Genomic DNA, 26,323 nt, shown 5'->3' with positions numbered 1-26,323 from the left:
TAGGACTTGATTTTCCTGGCGGTTGCTTCTGATAGGCAAGATGTTCTAGTGAATATTATGCTGTGGGGTGAAATTCTAATAGGGTTTCATTGGGAGGACATCTCAAACATTTGGCATTTTCTGTCCCCAGAGGACTTAAGTAATTCTTTATAATGATATTTAAATATGTTTAAAGGCATATCTTTACCTGTTAGAATAGTATTTCTTAAATTGGAGCCCATCAGAATCAGCTGGGAGGCTTGTTTGAAGAAACAGATTCATGGGTTCCACACCAGAGAATCAGATTTGGTAAGACTGGGGGTGGGGGAGAATTATCATTTCATAGATCACACACTATGTTTATCTAAAAAGCGCATAAGAATGTCTGGATTCCCTCCCCTCCTTTCCCTAACTTGGTCTCTTTTCTCCCCTTCAGCTGAATCTCTTCTTCCTCTCACCTTTTAATTCATATGGATTTGCCCCATGATCTCCATGAGTCCAGAATATTTACCCAATGAGCATACCTTTAAATCAAAATACTTAATTTTTGTAAGGAAAATATAGTGGCCAGCCTTGCACATAACTTCAATAGGGTCTAAACAGGACCTTTTATCCCACACCCATCTTCTTCTGTGCTGTTATTTACAGAGAAGGAACATACCTCTAAAGAATTTTTAAAACAACGTATTCTCACCAGAGGGGTGGTGCTTGTCATTTCCTGGAATAACGAGCTCTAGAGTTGCATGACGGCATCGTTTCCTAAAACAGGTGTCGCATGCCTCCACTTGCCTGGCTTTCCACGGGTTACCTCACAATTTCTCTTCATACCCCATAACTTTTGTTCTTTATGGTCTCAAGGTCTGTTATTAATATAGCAGCTTCTGCTCTGGCACATGCATGGATGTGAGCTGTTTTGAGCCATAATTTCTTAGATGACAGCAGAAGCATGCTTCATTGGGATAAACTGACAAAAAAGATATTGATTCCTTTTGAGTGAATACTCAACTCAGTGGGGAGGTGGGAGGACCAGCGCAGGCTAGGCTGCAAGTGCTTTAGGAAATTACATCAATTGTTCTGTTTGCCAAAGGCATTCATTCTGTGTAACCTACTTTTCAGATTACCATTTCAAAATAAATGAGGAAGGGAAATCCATATGAACTTTTAACAATTGTTTCTTAAATACATTTTCTGGAGTGTTTTTCCAAAGTCTGTGCATATATTTGGGTAAAGAGTTGTTGCCAAAGTCCTACCTATTAACCAGGTTTTATTCACATCTGCTTATTAGAGTTTCCTTTATTTATTTATTTGATGGATGGCCAAAGTGGCAGTGTTCGGTCTTCTAATCCATAGTGAACAGTAAAGAAATTTAATGAACCCACTGCCTCCAGGTATATACAGACAGACAGAAACACACACACACACACATACACACACAGGATTGTACCTGAGTCATTTAGTAATTTGAATTTGTTTCATCATCACTGTGAAGTTATGACAGACTGCAGGACCATCATTGCTCTTGATGCCTCATTAGTACCTTGAGGGTCTAAGTGCTGATTTAAAAAGCGTGACATCACCAACCCTTCTCAGTACCTTAATCATTCATGTACTGCCTGCCGAGAGAACTTCCTCAGGACAAACTGATTTAGATCTCGTAGACTTTCTGAACTACTGATATGTAAACACAGATTTTCATATTGTTTACAGCTTGAAAATATCCTTGTACTGATTAATTTTTATCATTATTAAATCGGTTCATTTTGATACATAATTACTCAAGAAAACAATGTTGATAGAGTGCCCAAGAAATCTTTTATTGATGTAGAAAGATATAATGGAAATGAAATGATGTTTACCTGTGTTAGGGGATTTTATTATTGTTTCTATTTTGGCACTTAAAGTAGTATATTATCTATTTGAATGATTTTTGGGATTTTAGCTTTCATTTTTCCTTTTCTTTGAAAGATTTTTTACCTCACTTTTTTAGAGACACTTATGCCAATGTCTTACCTGCAGTATGGCAATAAGACTACAATACAGTTGACATTCACACCATGTTACATAGCCTTCAATTTTTGAAGAAAAAACAAAGTATATTCTGTATTCTCCCTCTCCTGCTCAAAGATGGGAAGCAACCGAGTACTTCTAAATTCAGAGTTTTTTGAAGTATTTTTTAGGAAGAAAGACAGGAAGACAGTGAAATCCTATCTTTGAATACTATAAATGTTATATTATAGATATATCTTGTTTTAGAGATTACAAACTTGAGTAGTGTTTAACATCAAAAAGGCAAGAAATGTCAACCTAAGTGGAGTTGTTTTCTCATCATAGCATCAACGAGATCCTCGACTGAATGAAATTTTATTCCCATTTTATGATGTTAAAAGGGCAATTCAGATCATTGAGATGTATGAGCCTGATGAAGACTTGAAGAAAAAAGGTAATAACAGTTGAAAAAAAAGTTATTTATTAAAAAAAGTAAGAATATATGTAACTTTTAAAGTCCTTGGATTTTTAGTTAAAAGCATCCTAAAATATCTTGGAATTCCCTAGAGCCAAGGATTGGTAACTAACTGATATTTTTTTTTTTGCTCTTAAGTTGGTATCAGCTTTACCTTACATGAAAATTTCTTCATGCTACTTTAATTAAAAGGTTAAATTATTGTAATATTAATCACATTTATTAAAGTAGTATTTCCCCATGTACGTTCTTATATTATCTAATGCTTGCGTTCATAGTGTTTAACATGTAAACATGCCAACTATGATCTCTCTTTGCAATATTTGAAAAGTATTCCATTTTCTGCAAAAATTTATACCTTCTTTTCCTCCCTTTTGTTTTGCCAAGACTAGTACATACGTTTCATACTTTACTTGATGGGCCTTCTTACCCATCATGGAAGATAAATGCAATTGATATGAACTTAAATAGGAATCAATTTAGCAAGTTGGTGGGGTTTTTGAACCTTTGCCCCTTTCAATAAAATTTGGAAGCATTATGTGGTCCATGCCAATATTTGACAAAGGAAAGGCTTGGAGAGAAAATTTAAGATCAGTCCTAGAGCAATGGGAAACACCTGCAAATGATGGGCAGGATGATGCTCATGTAACTGGACAGGAAATGCCAGGAGATACCTGAGCTAGTGCCTCTGGCCTTGTCTCAGTGGAGAGAAAAAGGAAATCTTGGTTCAAGGACTGTCTGTCCCACATGCTCATTTTCCTTCACTTTAGAATAGAGGTTCTTTTTATTTTGTATCTCAGTGAATGTGGATGAAAGATTTATACATTCTCTGGACCTACATGGAACCTATTTATTTATATGCATTCCTGTCTCACGAAGACACATGACCTCATCCCGATATTTTTCTAAGTCCAATAGAGTTTTCTCTTGGTTTTAGTCCTGTATTTACTCTCTCTGCTAAGGCCTCAAATACCTATTTTCAGCAAGACTGCTTCATTACTTACCTCTCTTATCAATATTCTGAGTACTCTCATTTATTCTACATTGCATGTGGTTAAATTGAAAGGGCGAGTAGCTTGATAGAAAATCAAACACTTTGCACTATTTGATCTTTTGTTGCTACCCTGTCACTGTGTGACCTTGAGCAAGGAACTATATTCCTGGACCTCAGTTTCCCTGCTTATAAGAGGGTGGTGTTCATGCGTCATTCAAGTAGTTTTTCTCTCCCTACCTTCATTTGTTAAAGTTTGTAAAGTGTTGACTAGGGTGTACCAAGAGCTGTGCTGGATGCTGGGAATTCAAAACTGAATAAGGCCCTGGCCAGGTAACTCAGTGTGTGTGTGTGTGTGTGTGTGTGTGTGTGTGTGTGTGTGTGTGTGTGTCTTGCTCTTGCTCTCTCCACCACCTCTCTCTAAAATCAATAAATAAAATTTTTTTAAAATATCGAGTAAGGCAGTTTTGATCTGTTGAAGAGGAAAAACTTAGCAGTTCCTCAGCAGTGTGATAGATGTTATGATAGAGGTATATTGTTTCTTAAAAGATATTTTATTTATTTTAGAGGGGATGGGAGGGAGAAAGAGGGAGAGAAACATCAATGTGTCATTGTCTCTCACACACCCCCAACCAGGGACCTGGCCTGCAACCGAGGCATGTGCCTTGACCAGGAATCGAACTGGTCATAATTTGGTTCTCAGACTGGCACTCAATCCACTAAGCCACACCACCCAGGGATAGAGGTATATTGTTGATTATTTCTAAAGTTCTTCCAGGTGCTAAACATCTGTGAGATTATCATTAACACATCTACGCATCTAAAAAGGACAGTTTCACCATTTCACTGATGATGGATATTTTAAAGTATGTCATTATCAAGTATGGGTGAGAATGCAGTACAGAAGGCATTCTTATAAATTTCTGGTGAGGGCATTCATTGTTACAAACCATCTTGATGAATATTTTGGCAATAGTTAGTACAGTGGAAAATATACCTCTCCTACAATTTAGTCTTTCTATTTCCATGTACAATATGTACCCTAGAGAATTTCTCTGATATTTCCCACTCTGATGTCAAGACTGGCCCAAGTTCGGTCCTCTGGTCTCTGCTCCATTTACACTCACTCCTTGAGTGGCTTCAAGTTTCTTCTACACACACATGACTTTCTAATGAAGCTCTCTACTCCTAACCCCTATAGACATGTAGTAGAGCTCTCTATTTGAATGTTGAATGAGCATTTCAAATGCATGTATACATCATGTTTTGGTTCTTCTCACCCACAGACCTGTTCCTTTCCCAGTTTAGAATTTGTACCATTATTCACCCAGCTCTCCCAGTCAGAACTCCTGGAATCATCCTCAAATTGTTTTGTTCTTCTGTATCACCTCTTATTCATCAGCAAAATCTGCAACATCTGCATGCAAAATAAATTCCAGTTAAATCATTTCTCATCATCACCACTTTTATCAGACTTGCTGAGCCTACATTGTCTCTCCCTGGACATGCCAGTTAATTTCTAACTAATCTTCTCCTTTCTACTCAAACGTCCTACAATTTATGCTCCACACAGTGGCCAGAGTGAACCTTTCAAAACCAAATCTGATCATGTTATTTCACTCTTCAAAACCCTCCAAAGACTTTTCAGCACACTTAGAATAAAATCCAAAGTACTAAGAGAAGACTTAAAGAGCCAGGAGTGTAGCCTTTGACTGCCTCCAACCTCATTTCCATAACTTTTCCCTTTGTCATACACTCCTGCAGAGGTCCTTGCACTGCTAATTTTTCTGCCTGGGCTGGGGTTCCCCAACGTGTGCATATGGCTCACTCCCCATGTATAAATGTGACTGCCTCAAATAGTTTTTTTTTTTTTTTTTTTTTTTTTGGCCACATATCTAACACAGCATCTTGATTATTCTTGATCCATTTCATTCCGTCTTTCTATTCCCTTCTAGCACTTTCTTGACATATTATTTTACTTATATTTATTTCTTAATTTGTTTGTTCTCTTGCCCATACTATATGAGTTTCATGAAGGTGGGGCTTGTCCTATCACTACATTTATTCCAGTGCCTCAAAAAGTACTTGCTCTTAAAGTAAATATATGTGCCAGGAGACAGAGGCCACATTTTTATGGCAGTATTTTAATTATAATTAGAGATGACCTAAATATTCATCAACAGAATAATGGACAATAAATTGTGGTATATTTATATATGGACTACTGTACATTCTGCTATACATACTATCTATTATTCAGTGAAAAATAAATGAATAAGAGCTACCTATATTAACTAGACAAGTCCCAAGAAAATACCCAGTGTAACACGCAAGTTGCAAATGCAAAGAATGGGATTATCTTTAATATAAATGTTGAAATATTTAAAACTACCTAATATTTGGATAAGCACATGTGTAGTAAAGTTGTGAAATCATTTGGGGAATGTTAAATGCAAAAACTAGGGTAGTGGTTGTCTACATTGAAGTAAAAAGTGGAATTGAATGGAATTGAGGGTGGGGCACACAGGGCTCCACAAAGGCATCCGTAATCATACATTCTCTTAAAAAATGTAGAGCAAATAAGGTCAAATGTTAAGATCTGATAAAGCTGTGGCGTAGGTCCATGGCTATATGTACTTTTCTATTAACTTGAAATCAGCTTATAACTTGTGAATGCTGAAATAAAAACAAAAAAACTGACGATGTCAATGGTTGATAAGATAGAAGATGCAGAAATATTGAATGCTGCTCCTGCAGTTACCATGGGTCCTGTCCTCATGTCAGAAAGGTGTGACTGGAAGGAGCAGTGGTTCTTGAGGTCACATTTCTATGACAATTGCAAACTCTTTTCACGAGTCTTAACCCCTGCCTTTAAATAAAATAGGAAAATTGAATTGTTTAAATCCAGAGGTCCCACTAATCTCTTTTCCAATCTGGTGAGAACAATAATGCCTTATAGTTGAATGCATTCCTTTTTTTTTTTTTTTTTTTTAATTGATTGTAAAGAGAGAGGAAAGGAAAGAGAGAGAGAGAAGAGAGAGAGAAAGAGAGAAACACCCATTTGTTGTTCTGCTTATTGATGATTTGTTGATTGATTCTTATATGTGCCCTGACTACAACCTTGGCATATTGGACAGTGTTCTAACCAAGTCAACGACCTGGCCAGAGCCATTTCAGTTTTTTTAACAGTGCCTCTTATACATAGTCTCATTTACCATTCCTGACAGTCCTGGGAAACCAATGTTGCCAGTACTTCTCCCCATTTGAAAGAAAAGGAAGCTGAGACCCAGCAGCATAAGGAGTGAGTGGCAGAGGCAGAACTAGACCAAGGTCCCTTTGACCCCTCTGATCACCATGGCCCCTGGTGCTGTACTTCTGAGCTCAGGGAACTGTGTTCTGAAATCATGGACATGCAAGCAGAATGCTACCTCTTTGTTGAATTCATTAGGTTACTTATAATGTGCAACTATGGTATTTTGTTCAAGTTCTGAATAATAAAGTTTCTTGGGAAAGGGACTGTGAAGTTTTTGCTGCTCTTGTTTAAGCTGCTTCAGCTTCCATGCGTAAGACATGAGATGTGTATCTAACAGGCCACAAGTCTACTAAGATATTCTTCTTTCCCTTAGGCCTTATATCAAGTGATGGATTTTGCAGATATCTGATGTCAGATGAAAATGCACCCGTCTTCCTAGATCGTTTAGAACTCTACCAAGAAATGGACCATCCTCTGGCTCACTACTTCATTAGTTCTTCCCACAACACCTATCTCACTGGCCGACAGTTTGGTGGGAAATCTTCAGTGGAAATGTACAGACAGGTTCTCCTGGCTGGATGCAGGTCAGAAACTGAAGACAGCTGTTATATATATGGCACTCTCTTACTTTTCTCTCAAACAATGAAGCAGTACTCAAAGTGAAATGAACATTGGTCTTTCTCTTAAAGGGATTATGGTGGTCATTTAACCTTGAGAAATGAATAACCGTATCTGTTCCACAAAGGTCTAGAGTCTTCCTGTGAGTCAAAAGATATTGTCTACTGCAAATTTAAAGTATTCTCTAAAAATTACCAAAAAATGCATATTTTCAGAAGCCGTGCTTTTTCCTATTGGTCATAGGCACTTGCAAATTTAGTTTTAAAGTTAAAAGTTTTAAAACTTTATTCAGTGAAAATAAAGATTATTGCAAATTGTTTTTCTTTGCCAGAAATTAGCAAATACTTGAGGCTTAAAATATGACAAAAATGCTGAAAGTGAAAAATAAGAAATATATTTACATTATGATTTTTTTTTTTGGTTATCAGTAACCTATATCTTATTTTCTTAACATGCTATTTTTTGAGTATGGAAATATTTTAAAAGAAATTAACTGCATCAGGATTTCTGTCTTTGAATACTTGAGTATGAATTACTGAAATAATGAGAACATTTTCTTTTATGGCCAAAGGAACATCATTGCACCTAACAAAATTTTTAAATTATTCTTTAACATCATCTAAAACATAGCCCATATTCAGATTTCTCCAATTCTCCCAATTTCCTTTTATAGTAACTTTGCCATAACTAGAACTTCATCCGGAACCACGCTCATTCTTGTATCTTTGATTTGTCTTTTAATCTCTGACAGTCCCTTTCTATTTATTATTTATTTATTTATTTAATCATTTTTCTATTATTGTTGTCCCATTTTTTCCCCCTTTGCTCTCCCCTGCTCCACCCACCTCCCCCCTCTCCCACAGTCAGTCCCCATTTAGTTGTTCGTGTCCATGGGTCATTTATACTAGTTCCTTGACTAGACCCTTCCCCTTCTTTCCCCCCTTTTCCTTCTCCTCCCTCCCCTCTGGTCACTTCTGACAGTCCCTTTTTGATTACACCAAACTGATAACCTGCATACTCAGTGAAATAATGTCACTTAATTCATTCCATTTTCAACTTCTATAAGAAAACAACTTATTTTGGTGTCTTTTAATTTTGACACACACTATTTTATTGGAAAGATCCAATATTGTAATTTCACTATGTTCCTAGGTGTGTCGAACTTGACTGTTGGGATGGCAAAGGTGAAGACCAAGAACCGATAATAACTCATGGAAAAGCAATGTGTACAGATATCCTTTTTAAGGTAAGTTTTAAATTACATAGCTGAAGCCTTTTCTATTTCTTGTGGAAATAGGAGGTGTGGAGAAAACAATTTTTTTTCCCACACATTTTACCTTCATATTCCTTTCTTCCAGTTTTGAGAAAAAACAAGAAAAATGTTTTCTGTACTTAGTGTCTCCTTTATGTTACTTTTCCTGTTTCAAATGCTGATAAGCTATAAAGTGAGGTTTCTCTGGCAGTCTTAGTGGTTCCACTTTCTTTAAATAGTTTTTATTTTATCTTTTCTTTCTTTTTTTTCTTTGTTTACTTATTTTGCATTATTCCTGAAGGACTTCAAAGTGGCATAAAAAATAAATAGAATCAAGGAAATAAAATATTGGGTTGGTCAAAAAGTTTGTTTAGTTTTATTCTGTATGATGGTTCTACTAGCATTTAATTGCCCTTAACTTCTTTTGAAACAATTTTGTTAGATTGTATTGTGACAGCTATCATATTACTGTGCATTAAAAAAAAATTATCAAAATTGGTGACTTTTTGTACAACCATTTTAATATTGAACAGGGAAGAAAATATGTAACATTTTTGGCATATTAAACTTTATTATTTCAAGAAAGGTAAAAACACAACTGAAATGCAAAAAAAAAAAAAAAGACTTGTGCCGTGTATGGAGAAGGTACTGTGACTGACTGAACATGTCAAAAAGTGGTTTGTGAAGTTTCTCGATACTATTAACAATTTGGCCAAATAATTCTTTGCTATTGGGCTGTCTTATGCTTTGGAAGATGTTTAACAGCACCCTTGGCCTCTACCCACTAAAAGCCAGTAGGGGGAGATAGCTGACATACCCCAAATAGCCAAGTCAATAAAATTGTTGGGGAAAATGAAAAATGTGTCTTTTATTTTATGGAAAAAACTAAACGTACTTTTTGGCCAACCCAATAGATTACTAATAGTGCTTGTAGGGGTAAGAAATAAGATAGTGAGATCAGTTTAATGAATTCATGTCAAGAAATTCTATAAACTGTCAAACCAAACCACAAATTGGACTCCAAACTTTCTAGACTTTAGAGCAAGGAGAAAATCATGATAATTCACAGGATCTGTAAAATGCAGACAGAGCAGTTGGTCCAGAGAAGCAGTTATTCCCAGTACTGACACCAGAGGGAAGATTTTTCCCTCGAGGATCCTCATAGAGGGAAATGTACAGTTCTACAAATAAGCATCTCAGTAATGGCCTTTTGGTTATCTCTATGTCTAGTTTGAAGGTGGGTTTCTTAGAATGTTCCTCAATACGTTACAATGACATCCTGCCGGAAGACCAGTCAGAAGTGAAATTCTGTAGTTGGCTGATATGTCAGGTACATGGGTCTCTGTCAGTTTGGCGTAACTCAGAATAGTTATTGCAACCTCTGGATCAGTGGCTCTCAATTCTGCCTGCATGTGGCAAATCACCAGAAGTGTCCTATATCCGTAATACTCCATACATATCCATCCAAACTCAAGATGATGGTGAGTTTTGAGCAGCAATTAATTCAACATTATGCTCCTGAGAAGTACCAAGAGCATTTTCAAATGGCAAGCTATGGCTCTGCTTAGCCAGCCAGACTGACAGGAAGGGCTGATGTCCTCTTTAAGACCTAAGGAGCCTAGTAAGGAGCTCAGCTGAAAAGAAGGCCCTTCCTCCTCAGTTTGGAGGTGAGCAAAGGAGAACCCATGGATAGGGCCAAAATTTTCCTCAAGGTATAATTCTTTGGTCAGCTAAAGTAGATAATCAAAGGTGCATTCATTCATTCACCTGGGAAGAATCTTTAAGCAAGAATAACTAAAAGACCACTTTGGCCATAAGAATGCTCAATAAAATACTCCACGCCACGATTATTTAACCTAGGGCATTTCATTTCAAACAGACGTCCATAGGTAACTATTACTAAATATTTCCCCAATTAACTGAATGATAGGACTTGCCCTGTGGTTAACAAGGTTGGGGATTTTTACCAAATATGATGCTCTGACTGTAGAAGCATTGGTTTGTATCCATGCTTTCTAAAGCTAAGCAGAGAGTGAGGCCAGCTGTCTGTCATGAGAGATTGTAGTTAGGGACATGCTCAGCTCATTCAAAAGTAGTTTCAAGTGACCAAGCTCTTAGTTCAGAGAGGGGCCTCCAGAGCACCTCCCTGTTTTATTTCACATGCTGTTTAACCAGGGAAAAACCTCTCCCTTGGTCCCACCCCACCCTTCACCAGGCTAGTACAAAGCAAGGGATATTGTAAATGTCACATCAGTTCACAGGAGTCACTGATTCCCAGATGCAGAGAAAAGTTCACAAAGCCTTCCAGCAGTCCGTAGGTTATTACCAATACGTTACGTTTCTCCTCAAGGCAGGAGGAGCAGAATAGTGGCCTGTTGTGCAAATCACTGTGCTAAAAGTTCACCTGCTCAGCCAGAAAGTGAACTCTGAATCTGTCCAGGCAGATTATTGAGCAAGGAATTGACTTTCTGAAAAGCTCAAACTAGTAGTCTCTGATTGGTTTCAGAAGCCTTAATTTTTCTTTCTTTCTTTCTTTCTTTCTTTCTTTCTTTCTTTCTTTCTTTCTTTCTTTCTTTCTTTCTTTTTCTTTCTTTCTTCCTTTTTGTTTTTTTTTTATTATTGTTGTTGTTTCTCTTCTCTCTCATTAACACTCTTTTATCTTTAAAGGATGTTATTCAAGCCATCAAGGAAACTGCATTTGTCACATCTGAATATCCTGTAATTCTCTCCTTTGAAAATCACTGCAGGTATAATAATTCATCCTACTCCAAGTCTCTAAGCATTATTTCCTAATCCCCATTCTCCACACCTGCTCTATATCTTTTTAAATAACCAAATAGTGTGTTTGGTCTTGTGTACCACATAGTTAGTCTTATGCAAAAAACAAAACAAACAAAACAAAAAACTAATCCACTACTGCTCCCTACCTCCCCGAAAAGGAAGCAAACAAATGAAACCCCTAAGTCATCTTAATGTGTTTTAGAGATGCTTTCACTAAACAAAAGGGCAGATATCAGGACCCCTTGCCCAAAGGTACATTGAGTTGGAAGAACTTGGCAATATATTTGAAATCAGACCTCATGAACTTGAAAGACATTTTTTATTCTGTTTTCCAGCTCTTGGTGTGGGGGCAAAATCTACTTTTTTAATGACACTGGTTAAAGTTTGTGGTATATAACAGTACCTCTTACATTAACATCAAGAGGACAGTCATGCATTTTGTAGAGTGGGAGTTTTTACTCGCCTAGGAATGAGTGTTTCTTCTTCTTAGATGGTTAATGGATGTTTGAATTTACAAATGCCAGTTCTTTCTTTCCAGCAAATATCAACAGTACAAGATGTCCAAATATTGCGAAGATCTATTTGGGGATCTCCTGTTGAAACAAGCACTTGAATCACATCCAGTATGTATTTTTAGCTAACCATATTTCTAACATGAATGGAATTGTTTTGAAATTCATTTCTAAGGGGTCAAGTAGATCTGGAGGACTAATGCTAAAGATCTTTCTATTTATTTAAATTTGTTGGTACAGGGAAGCTTTCATTGTGCTTCAGTGGGATGTGTAGAGAAAGACATAAAATAAACGTTCGGTTCAATTTAATTCAGAAGATCTTGGGGTATTTTGGTTTCTGATATCTCTGTCCTAAACTTTTAAAAAGTGCCCACTGGCCAAGAGTCTAGACTCAGCAGGCATTCTCAACTTTAGTTACATGTGCACCCAGGGTCCAGCACCCACAGAGTCTGTTGCTATGGGAAGTTAACAAACTGAAGTCACAAGAGCCTGAAGTTCAAGTTCTAGACTCCAAAACAAATACTTGAGCAATGTTATATGTACATTTGTTTTTTGAGTTTCATTTTTATACCTGGAAATTCCTTCATCAAGCAAAGAACCACCCACCTGTGGGCCATCAATAGGTTTTGTGGGGTCTATGAACGCCTTTTAATTGCATACAATTTTTTTTACACAATCATTCCAGAGAGTTCATTTTTACAAGTGGTTAAGATTCACTGTCACAGATCTTATGAGTGCTAGACAGCTAACAGAATTAAAGTATTAAACAATGTACAGTAAGAAAATTTTGCCCCACTGTTGACAAGCAGCTGGTGTGCCCAAACATGGTAGCATGGGGTGGCAGTAGAAGGTTACAACGACTGACATGAGGAAGGTGCTTTGTGTAACCTGTGAACACAATCAGTGGTTGAACAATGAACTTTTTCAGAAGTGATCTATGGGAGGTAAAAAGAAAAGGAGACACAAATATTTGCAACCTTCGCACCTGCCCCCTGATTCTCTTAACTTACTGAAGCCATAGCTATAGGTACCCTGTCGTGTCTACACATCACTTGTTTCTGTGTACTGGCCTGACTTTCTGCTGACTGCCAGCACCTGCAGCGTCCTCCCCTCTACCCTGCCCCCTCAGGAGAGCTCTGGTCACTGGAGCCTGCTGTGTCACTGGTGAAAGACAAGCTAGAAGTTCCAGGGAATTAACACCCACACCCCATGCTCCCCCACTCTTCAGGAGGGATAACTCTGAGCACATGTTTCCAAGGGTCCCCAAGGGTTCCCCAGCAGGATCCTTTTCCACTTTCCCAGAGTGATAACTTGCCTGATAATACACCATTGCTTTTTCTTCTCCTCTCGGAGTTTCATGGGGCAGCCTCCCAAACAAACTACCTGTGTCTGAATCCTTGTCTCAAACTGCTTAGAAGGGAACCCACTAAGAAACATCCCTGATATTTTATCTTTTTCTTTTCCACCTGGGCCCTCTATTTTATTTTATTTTATTTTATTTTATTTTACTTTTTCATTGAGCTAAGGTAATTGCTTTTGTGAAAAGACCACTGTGTTCTTTGTGAAGTGATATGCACATACATAGAAGATGTTATGAGAAATATAGGTATTGTAAGTGGGAGTTAAGACCTGCTCCCTAACCTGAAGAGCTGTCAATCACGGGATGCAGCGGGGTGGAGGGAAGGGTGGGAGGCAGGGTGGACATAAATGTAAACACATAACTAAAAAGGAAGGTGGCCTATGATGTGTCGAATATTTATTTGAGCCATCGAGGTTCAAGAGAGGTTGCTGGGGAGCAGGCCAGTTTACAACAAGCTTCCCAAAAGAAGCAGAATTTCAGCAAAATTTCATCTGAGACAACAAAGACAGGAATGCATCATGCCTTGCATGTAATACGTAGTATAAAAATTAGTTTCAAAAATGCATGGATGCCTGGAAGGGTGGATGGGTAAGAATGGATGGGTGTATGGGCTGGTGGGTGGGTGGATATATAGGTAATGGATGGGGGAATAGGGAATGAATGGCTAGATATGGCACAGTTCTGTGGATCAGAAGTAATGGAAGAAAGGGACACTTCCTTTGCAGACATAAATTTAATCAAACCATAATAGTGGCCAGATTTCAATAGGACCACTCCCTTTCGTTTCCCTTATTGAACCCACAAAACCACAGTACCAAGTGTTGAGGTTGGATCAGAATGAGCAGACAGGCTTACTGTGCAACCCAACACTTGGTGGGGGTGGGGGTGGGGGTGGGGTGGAGTCGGGGAAACTTGTGGTTGGGAAAGCCAATTCTGACCTGAGCTGGCACAATGATTCTTTGTACTTTACCAAAGATTTAAAAGGGGCCAAGCCAGAGGCTGGACAGGAGCTACTCCCCCGACACCACCCCAGGTCAGAGGCAGCTCCACTGGGAAAGGTGGAACAGCTCTGCATACCCTAGAGGCTGTGTGGGCATCAAGTTTGCCACAACAGTCTAGGGCAAAGTGATATGATGGGCTAATTTGGGGGAAGAAAATTATAAAACTGTGCTGACTGCCATCTAGTGGATTTGGATGGTATAATTTACAGGCCTCCATGCTTATTCTGGGCTGAGAGTGAGAACGGAGAACCACAACCTGTCATTAATGCAGCCTTTTCTGTTTCTCTCTAGCTCGAACCAGGCAGGTCCTTGCCATCCCCCAATGACCTCAAAAGAAAAATACTCATCAAAAATAAACGACTGAAACCCGAGGTTGAACAAAGTAAGTCAAACACATGCATCTATGATGGAAGCATACATACACTGTGTGTTTCAACAATTCAGCTATCTAGAATGCAATACATTTTAACACTACTGATTTGGGGGAGAAAAGGGTATAGTGATGATGTTACATATACTTTCCAGAGCAAAGTTGCCACATTTCCTTTTGAGTTTCATTTCTACAGTGGGAAAAGTATATTCATATAATAGAATTTAGTGGGGTCCCAAGGAGAAATGAAAAGAGTGGAAGAAGCATTTTAGAATTCATCAAAAGTCCCCTTGCAGTTTGCTCATGTGATACATATGTATCTAGGGATCCTAGGTAAATTTGAAAGTGTGTGTGTGTGTGTGTGTGTACAGAAATTGAAAGAAAAGTTATTTTATTTAGGTATTTCCCCCTGTGTTTTTCTAGAACGTTTTCTTTGAAAATATTTTCTTTAAGCAAATATCTTGTTCAATAAATTAGTAGCATCAACTATTATGTGACTGCATTGTGTTTTTTCCCTAGATAGTCTAAATTAAAATTTTTAATTATATTAATAATAGTTTACTTTTCCAATGATGCCTTTGGAAAATGAAGACAACAATAAAGTATAAGAAACTAACAAAATAGCACTAAATTATATTACACATAGATACATGTACTATACACATACATTCATGTTTATATATATACATTCATTTTAAAAACACTGGGATCATGTTAAATGTACTAATTTTTAAAATTATTTTTTTACCAATTAAATATATTTACATTCAGTAGGGTGTAAATCTAAATACTAATTTTAACTCCAATGTGTGAAACACAGTACAGAATTTATTGTGGAATATGGGACAATTTAATGAGTCCCAAGTTGATGGATTTCCATTACTATGAAAATAACAATGATAATAAACATGCCTGAATATTCATTTTGGATATTTGTGCAACCTTCTCCTTGCAATCAATTGGTACAATTAGAGTTGGTAGATCAAAGCACATATACATTTTATGCTGTGATATATCTTATTATGCTGTTTTCAGAAAAGTTGTACCACTTTACACTCTCCCTATAACATGTGAGACTGCCTGTTGCCCAGCATTCTTCATGCTGGCTATTGGCCATTTTTATAGTACATGTGCCCAATAATAGAAGAAAAATAATACTTTAATTTTTATTTGTATGTCTTTGATAACTAGTTTCTTTATCACTATTTATAATTTACCCACTATCGATTTTGAAGGTGATTTTAGTTTTATCTTACTGACTTACAGGGGTTTATTATATATTAGAATAATAACCCTGGTTATAACAGTTGCAAATATACTTTTTCCTGAAGTTTTGTTAGCCTTCAATGAGCATATTTCTTTTCTGTCACTTGACCTAAATTGTCCTTTAATTATGGACTTCTGTTATCAAGACTTAAAATAGAGAATTAAAAAAGAAACCACATCGAGTCTAGTAGGAGGATTGGAGATGCCTGGTGGGCTGGTCCCATATCCACATATGGCATATAAAAAATCCAGGAGGGTGTCTCAGCTGTGGAGATTCCCCCTGCGGAACAAGGGATCCCAGCCCCACAGCAGGACCCTTAGTCCAGGGTTCCAGTGCTTGGAAGAGATGTCCTCATAATTTCTGAAAACCAGTCGGTATTGAGGTTGAGGGAAACAGAGGGCTTCTGCAGTTGCAGGCAGTTCTTCTTAAAGAGCCCACACATAGACTGACTCAGACTTCCTCCCTCTGAGCTCCAGTACTGGGGCAACCACTTGTAAGGCACCAGTGACATAGAGGGAGGAAGTGAATTATCTGGCATCAGGACAAGTGCTGGGATGGGGGGGGGGGGGGCAGCTTTCTCCCAGACAGAAGTGCTGGTGTAGGCCACTACTCCTTTGATGATCCCTCCCTGTACAGAGCCAGCAGGAGGCCATATCTGAGTCTCCATCAACCTGTTCACTGTTTGCCCGACCTTGGTGATTCTCTGAGGCACCCCGTACCAAACTTGCAAACCCACCCACGCTGTTTCCAGTAGCTAGCTTTTCCATGTGAATGGCCTGTCTTAGCGCATGCTTCAGACTTTCTTAAAATCAGCATCTGGCCTCAGCGTGCCCCATACCTCTTGCTAAGTGGCCTCATGCCTGGCACTAGCACAAGCCAGCCTTGGTTCAGAGCTTGGCTTCTCCTGAGAACCTCTAAGTCCAGCACAAGTAGTGGCCATCTGCAGATAGCTTTGTATCTCATGCTTTGTGGTCCCAGGCAGAACACAAGTGGTGGCTGACCTTGGCCTGCACTTCCCAGGAGGCTCCAGAGCCAGCCAGCAAACCAAGTGGATAGCTTAAGACCATGTCGAAGCATCACCACCCAATCAATTCCACAGTGACACACTCAGGGGGTAGACTCAAAGGGCATCAGAGCCCTGCTGAAGTAAGTCCTGCTCTGTGGGGTGGACCCCTGCACAGTTTATTCTCCACAGTGGCCAGAAGTCAGTGGTTGGTGGTTACAGCCAGTCATTGCAGGTGATCCACCTGGGTTTATGACCAGGATATACACAGCTCACATGGTAAATAGAGAGGGAGACGCATCTCGAATGTCCAGCTTGAGTGCTCAGGAACGCTGTGCCACTGGACCCAATAGACCATTTACTACATTAGGCTACTCTACTAAGCCTGGAAAACATAGCGGCTCTACCTAATACATAAAAACATACACAAGGAGGCTGCCAAAATGAGGAGACAAAGAAGCATGGCCCAAATGAAAGAACAGAACAAAACTCCAAATAAAGAACTAAACAAAATGGAGACAAGCAATCTACTAGATGCAAAATTCAAAACACTGGTTATAAGGATGCTCAATGAACTTAGTGAAAAACCTCAACAACATAAAAAATGATTAGTCAGAAACAAAAGACACACTAACTGAAATGAAGAATAATTTACAGGAATCAATAGTAGAACAGATGAAGCCGAGAATCAAATCAGGGATTTAGAATAGAATGAAGCAAAAAATGCCTAATTAGAATAGTAAAAAGAAGAATTAAAAATAATAATAATAATAAGGATAGTGTAAGGAGCTTCTGAGACAACTTCAGCTATACCACCATTTGCCTCATGGGGGTGCCAGAAGGAGAAGAGAGAAAGCAAGAAGTTGAAAACCTATTTGATGAAATAATGACAGAAAATTTTCCTTCTTTGGTGAGGGAAACAGACATACAAGTCTAGGAAGTGCAGAGAGTCCCAAACAAGATGAACCCAAAGAGACCCATGGCATGACACATCATAATTTAAGTGCCAAAGTTTAAAGACAAAGAGAGAATCTTAAAGCAACAAGAGAGGAGCAGTTAGTTACCTACAAGGGAGCTCCCATAAGTCTGTCAGATGATTTCTCAAAAGAAACTTTGCAGGCCAGAAGGGACTGGCAAGAAATACTAAGTGATGAAAAGCAAGGACCTACAACCAAGATTACTCTACCCACCAAAGCTATCATTTAGAATGAAAGGGCAGATAAAAAAAACTTCCCAAACAAGAAAAAGCTAAATGAGTTCATTATCATGAAACCAGTATTATATGAAATGTTAAAGGGTCTCCTTGAAGAAGAAGAAAAACAAGAAGAAGGGGGGGGGAGATTAAAAATATGAACAATGAAGTGGCAAAAAATACATATACTGCAACAATTGAATCTAAAAAACAATGTGAACAAGCAGAACAGAAATAGAGTCATAGATAGAACATTTTAATGATTGCCAGATGGGATGGCATTTGAGGAGATAGGTGAAAGGATTGAGAAGTACAAATTGGTTGTTATAAAACAGTCATGGGGATGTAAAGTACAGTATAGGGAATATAGTCAATAATAGTGTAATAATTATGTATAGTGTCAGGTCATCAGGATGATCACTTTGTAACTTATGTGATGTCTAATTACTGGGGAGTACACCTGAAACTAATATAATAATGTATGTCAACTGTAATGGAAAAATAAAAATGATTTAAAAATGGGAAAAAAGTTATAAATAAAAAAATAAATAAAATGTTTGGCTTAAGAAGGCTCCTGAAGGAGCTAAGGAACAATTGATCACAAGAAAGAAAGGGACAAGAATTTCATAGAATTTTGAGCTGGAGTAGGGGAGGGGATTAGCCAAAATTCAGCTAGTTTGGGGAATAGTTGGTTAGAAAAGATTTTTGAAAGAAGAGGGAATTATTGTTGCAGATTACCCTCTACTGTTTGGGCAATCTAGATTTATCAGAATGAATGGGAGGAACAACATCAGCCAAAGTAGACATAGGGGGCCCCATGGAAAATTCTCAGAACTTCAGGGTCTCTGAGGCCCTCAGTGTCTTCATCTGTAAAATGAGGATAGTGGTTTATAAGGTGGTTCTGACAATTGAATGGGCTTAATTGTACATAATTGTTCAATAAGCAATAACTATTTTTTTAAAGACTTAAAATCATCCTTCACTGTGACTGAGCCCCCCCCCCAAACCTCTGACCAGAAGTTTTAGCAATTCACCCATGTTTCAGTAGTTCTTCATCATGTGTAGATATGATCATTGCATGTTTCTTAAGGTCAACCACCAGGACTGGGTGAGACAGTGGCTGTAGAAACATACCCCATAGACAATACATTTCCTTTCCTATTTTATTGCCACCTTAGTGTAGATCTTAAAGCCTAGGTTTTATAAATGATTTAACATATATCATCTTCTCCTTCTAGAACAGCTCGAAGCTTTGAAAAGCATGATGGAAGCTGGAGAATCCACTGCTCCAGTTAACATCTTAGAAGATGATAATGAGGAGGAAATAGAAAGTGGTACGTTGTTTGTTTTTTATTTATTTACATGTCACAAAAAGACTTTTTAAAATAAAAAAGAATTTGTCTTAGTGGACCCTTTCATATAATGTAATGTTTTGATTCTTTTACAAAGTATATTTATTGATTATGCTGTTACAGTTGTCCCAATTTTTCCCCCTTTGCCCCTTTCTTCCCAGTATCCCCTTCCCTCCAGTAATCCTCTCCCAACCCCCTGCTATCATGTCCATGGGTAGTGCAAGTTCTTTGGCTTCCCCTTTTCCTATACTATTCTTAACATCCCCCTGCCTACTTTCTTCCTACCAATTATGCTTCTTAATTCCTGCACCATTTCCCCCATTTTCCCCCTTCCCCCTCCCAGCTGATTACCCTCAAATGATCTCCATGCCTATGGTTCTATTCCTGTTCTGATTGTTTGCTCAGTTTGTTTTTGTTCTTGTTTTTTTTTTTTTTTTAGATTCAGATATTGATAGTTGTGAGTTTATTGTCATTTTATTTTATTTTTTTTTTAATTTTTTTATTTTGGTTTTTCAATTACAGTTGTCCCCTTTTCCCCCAATTTCTCTCCCCCACCCAACCCATCCCCTCTCCCGCAATCATATCCCTCCCCGTTGTCCATGTCCATGAGTCTTTCATACAGGCTCTTTAATTAAACCCTTCCCTTACTTATCCCCCTTCTCTCCCTCTCCCCTCCCCCCTATTGACTGCTATTCTGCTCTTTGTTCTATTTAGTTCCTTTGTTTGTGTTGTTCTTTAGTTTCCTGTATTAGGTGATATCATGTGGTATTTTTCTTTCTTTGCCTGGCTTATTTCACTAAGCATAATTCTCTCTAGTTCCATCCATGTTGTTGCAAATGGCAGGAGTTCCTTCTTTCTTTCTGCTACATAGTATTCCATTGTGTAAATGTACCACAGTTTTTTGATCCACTCATCTACAGATGGGCACTTAGGTTGTTTCTAGCACTTAGCTATTGTAAACAGTGCTGCAATGAACATAGGGGTGCATAAGTTCTTTTGAATTGGGGTTTCAAGATTCTTCGGGTATAATCCTAGTAGTGGAGTCATTGGTTCAAAAGGCAGTTCCATTTTTAATCTTTTGAGGTAATTCCATACTGTTCTGCATAGTGGCTGCACCAGTCTGCATTCCCACCAACAGTGCAGTAGGGTTCCCGTTTCTCCACATCCTCGCCAGCACTTGTTGCTTGTTGATTTGTTGATGATGGCCATTCTGACTGGTGTAAAATGGTATCTCATTGTGGTTTTTATTTGCATCTCCCTGATGGCTAATGATGTTGAGCATTTTTTCATGTGTCTATGGACCTTCTGTATGTCCTCTTCGGAGAAGTGTTTGTTCAGGTCCCTTGCCCATTTTTTAATTGGGTTGTTTGTTTTCTTGATGTTGAGTCATATCAGCTCTTTATATATTTTGGAAATCAGTCCCCTGTCTGTGATGTCATTGGCAAATATGTTTTCCCATATGGTTGGTTTCCTTTTCATCTTGCTGATGTTTTCTTTTGCTGAGCATAAACTCTTCAGTTTGATGTAATCCCATTTATTTATTTTTTCCTTTATTTCTCTTGCTTTAGGAGATGTATCCGTGAAGAGATTGTTACGTGAGATATCTGATATTTTCTTGCCTATGTTTTCCTCTAGGACTTTTATGGTGTCACGGCTTACATTTAAGTCTTTTATCCATCTTGAGTTTATTCTTGTGTGTGGTGTAAGTTGGTGGTCTAGTTTCATTTTTTTGCATGTCCCTATCCAGTTCTCCCAGCACCATTTGTTAAAGAGGCTCTTCTCACTCCATTTTATGTTCCTTCCTCCTTTATCAAAGATTAGTTGACCATAGAGGCCTGGGTTTATTTCTGGACTCTCTATTTTGTTCCACTGATCTATATGTCTGTTCTTATGCCAGTACCATACTGTCTTGATTACAGTGGCTTTGTAGTATTGTTTGATATCTGGTGTTGTGATTCCTCCTGCTGTGTTCTTCTGTCTCAAGATTGCTTTTGCTATTCGGGGTCTTTTTTGGTTCCATATGAATTTATGGAGTATTTGTTCTAGGTCTGTGAAATATGTCATTGGTATTTTAATAGGGATTGCATTGAATCTGTAAATTGCTTTGGGTAGTATGGCCATTTTGATGATGTTGATTCTTCCCATCCAAGAACATGGTATTTGCTTCCATTTATTTGTATCTTCCTTAATTTCTTTCTTCAATGTTATGTAATTTTCAGAGTACAGGTCTTTTATCTCTTTGATTAAGTTTACTCCTAGATACTTTATTTTTCTTGTTGCTATAGTAAATGGTACTTTCTTTTTTGTCTCTGTCTCTGCTATTTTATTGTTGGTGTACAGAAATGCCTTATATTTCTGTATATTTATTTTGTACCCTGCGATTTTGCCAAATTCACTTATTATATCGAGTAGTCTTTTAGTGGAGTTTATAGGATTTTCTAGGTATACTATCATGTCATCTGCATATAATGAAAGTTTTACTTCCTCTTTCCCAATTTGGATGCCTTTTATTTCTTTTTCTTGTCTGATTGCTGTGGCTAGGACTTCCAACACTATGTTGAAAAGGAGTGTAGAGAGTGGACAACCTTGTCTAGTTCCTGAGTTCAGGGGGAATGCTTTCAGTTTTTGTCCATTGAGTATGATGTTGGCCTCAGGCTTCTCATATATAGCCTTAATTATGTTAAGATATGCTCCCTTTATTCCCATTTTGTTGAGTGTTTTCATCATAAATGGGTGTTGTACTTTATCAAATGCTTTTTCTGCATCTATTGAAATGATCATGTGATTTTTGTCTTTCATTCTGTTTAGGTGATGTATTATATTTATTGATTTGCGAATATTAAACCATCCTTGCATCCCTGGAATGAAGCCCACTTGATCATGATGTATGATCTTTTTGATGTATTGCTGGATCCTGTTTGCCAATATTTTATTGAGGATTTTAGCATCAATGTTCATCAGTGATATTGGCCTGTAGTTTTCTTTCTTTGTTGTGTCTTGACCTGGTTTTGGGATTAGGATAATACTGGCTTCATAGAAAGAGTTTGGGATTTTCCCCTCTTCTTGGATTTTTTGGAACAGTTTGAGGAGGATAGGAGTTAGTTCTTCCCTGAATGTTTTGTAGAATTCGCCTGTGAAGCCATCTGGTCCAGGGCTTTTGTGTGCCGGGAGATTTTGGATTACTGTTTCAATTTCCTTTTTTGTTATTGGTTTGTTGAGACTTTCCACTTCTTCTTGATTCAGTTTTGGAAGGTTGTATGTTTCTAGAAATTTGTCCATTTCTTCTAGATTGTCAAATTTCTTGTCATACAGTTGTCTGAAGTAATTTCTAACTATCATTTGTATTTCTGAGGTATCAGTCGTGATTTCTCCTCTTTCATTTCTGATTTTGTTTATTTGTGTCTTCTCTCTTTTTTTCTTGATTAGACTGGCTAGAGGCTTGTCGATTTTGTTGATTTTTTCGAAGAACCACCTCCTAGTTTTGTTGATCTTTTGGATTGTTTGTTTAGTCTCTATGTCATTTAGTTCTGCTCTGATCTTGATGATTTCATTCCTTCTTCTTGCCCTAGGCTTTGTTTGTTGTTGTTGTTCTAGTTCTTGTAGCATTGTGGTTAGGTTTTTTATTTGAGATTCTTCTAGCCTTTTCAGATATGCCTGTATTGCTATAAACTTCCCTCTCAGGACTGCTTTTGCTGTGTCCCACAGGTTTTGGGTTGTTGTGTGCTCATTATCATTAGTTTCTAGAAATTTCTTGATTTCTTCTTTGATGTCATTGTTAACCCATTCATTATTTAATAGCATGTTATTCAATCTCCATGAGTTTGGGTGTCTTTGATTTTTTTTTCTGAGTTTGATTTCTAGTTTCAAGGCATTGTGATCTGAAAAGATGCTTGATATGATTTCAATTTTCTTGAATTTGTTGAGGCTTGTTTTGTGACCTATCATGTGGTCTATCTTTGAAAATGTCCCATGTGCACTTGAAAAGAATGTATATTTTGCTTCTTTGGGGTGAAAAATTCTATATATATCAGTTAGATCCATGTGGTTTAGTGTGTTGTTCAATGCCTGTATATCCTTGGTGTTTCTTTGCTTTGATGATCTGTCTATTGTTGATAATGGAGTGTTGAAGTCCCCTACTATGAGTGTGTTGTTGTTGATATCCTTTTTGTGGTCTTCTAGTATTTGCTTTATGTATTTGGGTGCTCCTATGTTGGGTGCATATATGTTTATCAAAGTCATATCTTCTTGATGGATTGTTCCTTTAAGTATTATGAAATGTTCTTCTTTGTCTCTTTTTATTGTCCTTTCTTTGAAATCCATTTTGTCTGATATGAGAACTGCTACCCCGGCTTTTTTTTCCGGTCCGTTTGCTTGGAATATTTTTTTATATCCCTTTACTTTCAGTCTGTGTAAATCTTTTGTTTTGAGGTGTGTTTCTTGTAGACAGCAAATATGTGGGTCCTGTTTTCTTATCCATTCCGTTACCCTATGTCTTTTAATTGGAGCATTTAATCTATTTACATTTAAGGTTATTATTGATGTGTATTTATTCATTTCCCTTTGTATCTCTGTTCCTCTCCTCTCTTGTTTTTTCCTTCTTTTTTCTTAGAACACTCCCTTTAGCATCTCTTGCAATGCTGGTTTGGTGGAGATGTATTCTTTCAGTCTTCCTTTGTCTGAGAAACTCCTTATTTCACCTTCTATTTTGAATGAGAGTCTTACTGGGTAGAGTATTCTTGGTTGTAGGCCTTTGTTTTTCATTGCTTGAAATATTTTTGACCATTCCCTTCTGGCTTGTAATGTTTCTGTTGAGAAATCAGTTGATAGCCTTATCGGAGCTCCCTTGTATGTTATTTGCTGCTTTTCTCTTGCTGCTTTTAGGATTCTCTCTTTGTCTTGGAATGTTGCCATTTTAACTATGATGTGCCTTGGAGTGGGTTTTGGGGGGTTCCTCTTGATTGGAACTCTCATTGCTTCTTGGACTTGCATAGCTTTTTCTCTCATCAGGTTCGGAAAATTTTCTGTCACTATTTCTCCTATCAGATTTTCAATTCCATGTTCCTTTTCTTCTTCCTCTCGTATTCCGATGATCCTTAAATTATTTTTCCTAATGCTATCCTGTAATTCCCTTACATCTTGTTCATATTTTTTCAATCGTTTTTCATTTTGCTGTATTGTCTGGGAGTTTTTCTCTACATTATCTTCTAACTCACTAATCCGATCCTCTGCTTCGTTTAGTCTGCTTTTGACTGATTCTACTGTGTTTTTCAGTTCAGAGATTGTATTCTTATGTTCTTCCTGGTTCTTGTTAACAATTTCTATGTCTTTTTTGATGCTGGTGTAGTTCTCTGCAAGTTCCCTGTAATTTTCTTGGAGCTGTTGGTAACTTCCTTGAAGATTGTCATAGTTGATTTTAAGGATGTCGAGTATATTGAGCTTCTTTACCACCATTGTTTTGAATTCCATGTCTGACATTTGGGCTATGTCTATTTCGTCTATCTCTCTTTCTGAGGATTCCTCTTTTCTTTTCATTGAGGGGTTATTTTTGCGTCTTACCATGTTGGATTCTTTTTGTTTTTATTTATTTGTTTGTTTTTTGGGGGGTGGGTAGTCTGCTTTGACTTCCCTCCTTTGTGGTGTAATATTCTTTATCGAAGGTCTGGGAGTTTCAGTGGTGCAGTCTCTTTGATATCCTGAGCCTGATGTTCTTGAGTTACCCTTTATGTCGTTTGTTTATGCTGTTCGGTTATATTTCAGATGTTCTTTGATAGGATCTTCCTTCTGGCTAGTTGGTTGAGAATCACTCTATCCGCTTTGTCTTGAGTTCTTTTGTGGATATGCTGTTAAAGACATAAACACACAGCCCAGGCAGGAGACCCACCCCCTCAAAAAGTATCCCCGACTCTATCCTGCTATCGTTAGCCAACTAGCCCGTATTAATATAAATGTAAAGAGATTTGAGCTTTTATACTATAAGAAGAATAGATAAGAGTTGTTATTGGGGAGGAAAAATATAATATTTGATAGAGGGGGTGATAGATTAATAATATTTGAGACTGTGCAAGCCAGTTAGTAATATTTACATTGTATGTTAATAAAAATAGAAGAAAAGGATAGAAAAATACATAATATAGTAAGAAAGTGGTATTGTATTGTATTTGGGTTTATATAGTAATTATATTATATTATTTAGAGTGATAGGGGGGCTAAGCTAGACACACAAACGAATAAACAACGATTAAAGAGAAAGGATGAGAAGGAGAGGTTATATGCAACACGTTAGAGATAAAGTTTGTTATTATTGGAAGAGGTGAAGGAAAAACACCCCCCAAAAAATCCCCAAGAAAATAGAAGAAAGAAAAGAAGAAAGAGAGAAAGAGAAGAAAATAAAAAATTTACCACAACCCCCCCCAAAAAACCCCAAAAGGTAAGCAAGAAAGGAACAAAGAAAGATAGAAAAGAAGGAATACAGAAGAAAGAAAGAAAAAAGAGAGAAAAAAAATTGAACATAAAAAAAAAATATATATATATATATATACATGCCCCCCAAAACCCCCCCAAAAAAACCCCAGGAAAAGAATAAAGAAAGAAGGAAAGAAAAGAAATTATTAAGAAGAAAGAAAGAACAAGGGAGAAAAAATTTGGGAGAAAAAATTTGGAAAAAAAGAACGATGTTTTTACTCCGTTTTAGCCTTGGTGTGTTGCCTTCTTTTTCTGGGTCCGCAGCTGGTCTAGTGTGGCAGGTCAGAGGTTCTTGTTTTTTGCCGGACTGGTGTTCGCACCCGGTTGCCGCTATGGTGCGCGCCCTCGGTTGCCGGCACGGCGCGCTCCCTTGCTGCCCGCTGGAGCCAGTTGAGGTGCCCTTGCGCGCGAGCCCCTGCGCGCTCAGGGGGCCCAAGAGTTTGCCCCGCGGTTGGAGCCCACTGCTGCC

At 37.8% G+C, this 26,323-nt stretch overlaps 1 protein-coding gene across 3 annotated transcripts in view; it reads left to right on the top strand.

The window, feature by feature from the left end:
* Positions 1 to 26,323, top strand: part of PLCB4 (phospholipase C beta 4) — a 405,706-nt gene that overhangs the window by 303,492 nt on the left and 75,891 nt on the right. For all 3 annotated transcript variants that reach the window (XM_090286058.1, XM_090286056.1, XM_090286057.1), the window contains exons 12-18: positions 2,311 to 2,419; positions 7,058 to 7,268; positions 8,455 to 8,548; positions 11,222 to 11,301; positions 11,874 to 11,958; positions 14,500 to 14,590; positions 19,279 to 19,374. In XM_090286058.1, coding sequence (XP_090142184.1) covers positions 2,311 to 2,419; positions 7,058 to 7,268; positions 8,455 to 8,548; positions 11,222 to 11,301; positions 11,874 to 11,958; positions 14,500 to 14,590; positions 19,279 to 19,374 — 766 coding nt within the window. The remainder of the gene's footprint in view (positions 1 to 2,310; positions 2,420 to 7,057; positions 7,269 to 8,454; positions 8,549 to 11,221; positions 11,302 to 11,873; positions 11,959 to 14,499; positions 14,591 to 19,278; positions 19,375 to 26,323) is intronic.

The sequence above is a fragment of the Furipterus horrens genome, unplaced genomic scaffold (genome assembly GCF_987537825.1).
Source record: "Furipterus horrens unplaced genomic scaffold, mFurHor1.1.pri manual_scaffold_8, whole genome shotgun sequence".
Classification (NCBI taxonomy): domain Eukaryota; kingdom Metazoa; phylum Chordata; class Mammalia; order Chiroptera; family Furipteridae; genus Furipterus; species Furipterus horrens.
Note: the sequence above shows the minus strand (reverse complement) of the source record. Positions and strands in the feature narration are given on the sequence as shown.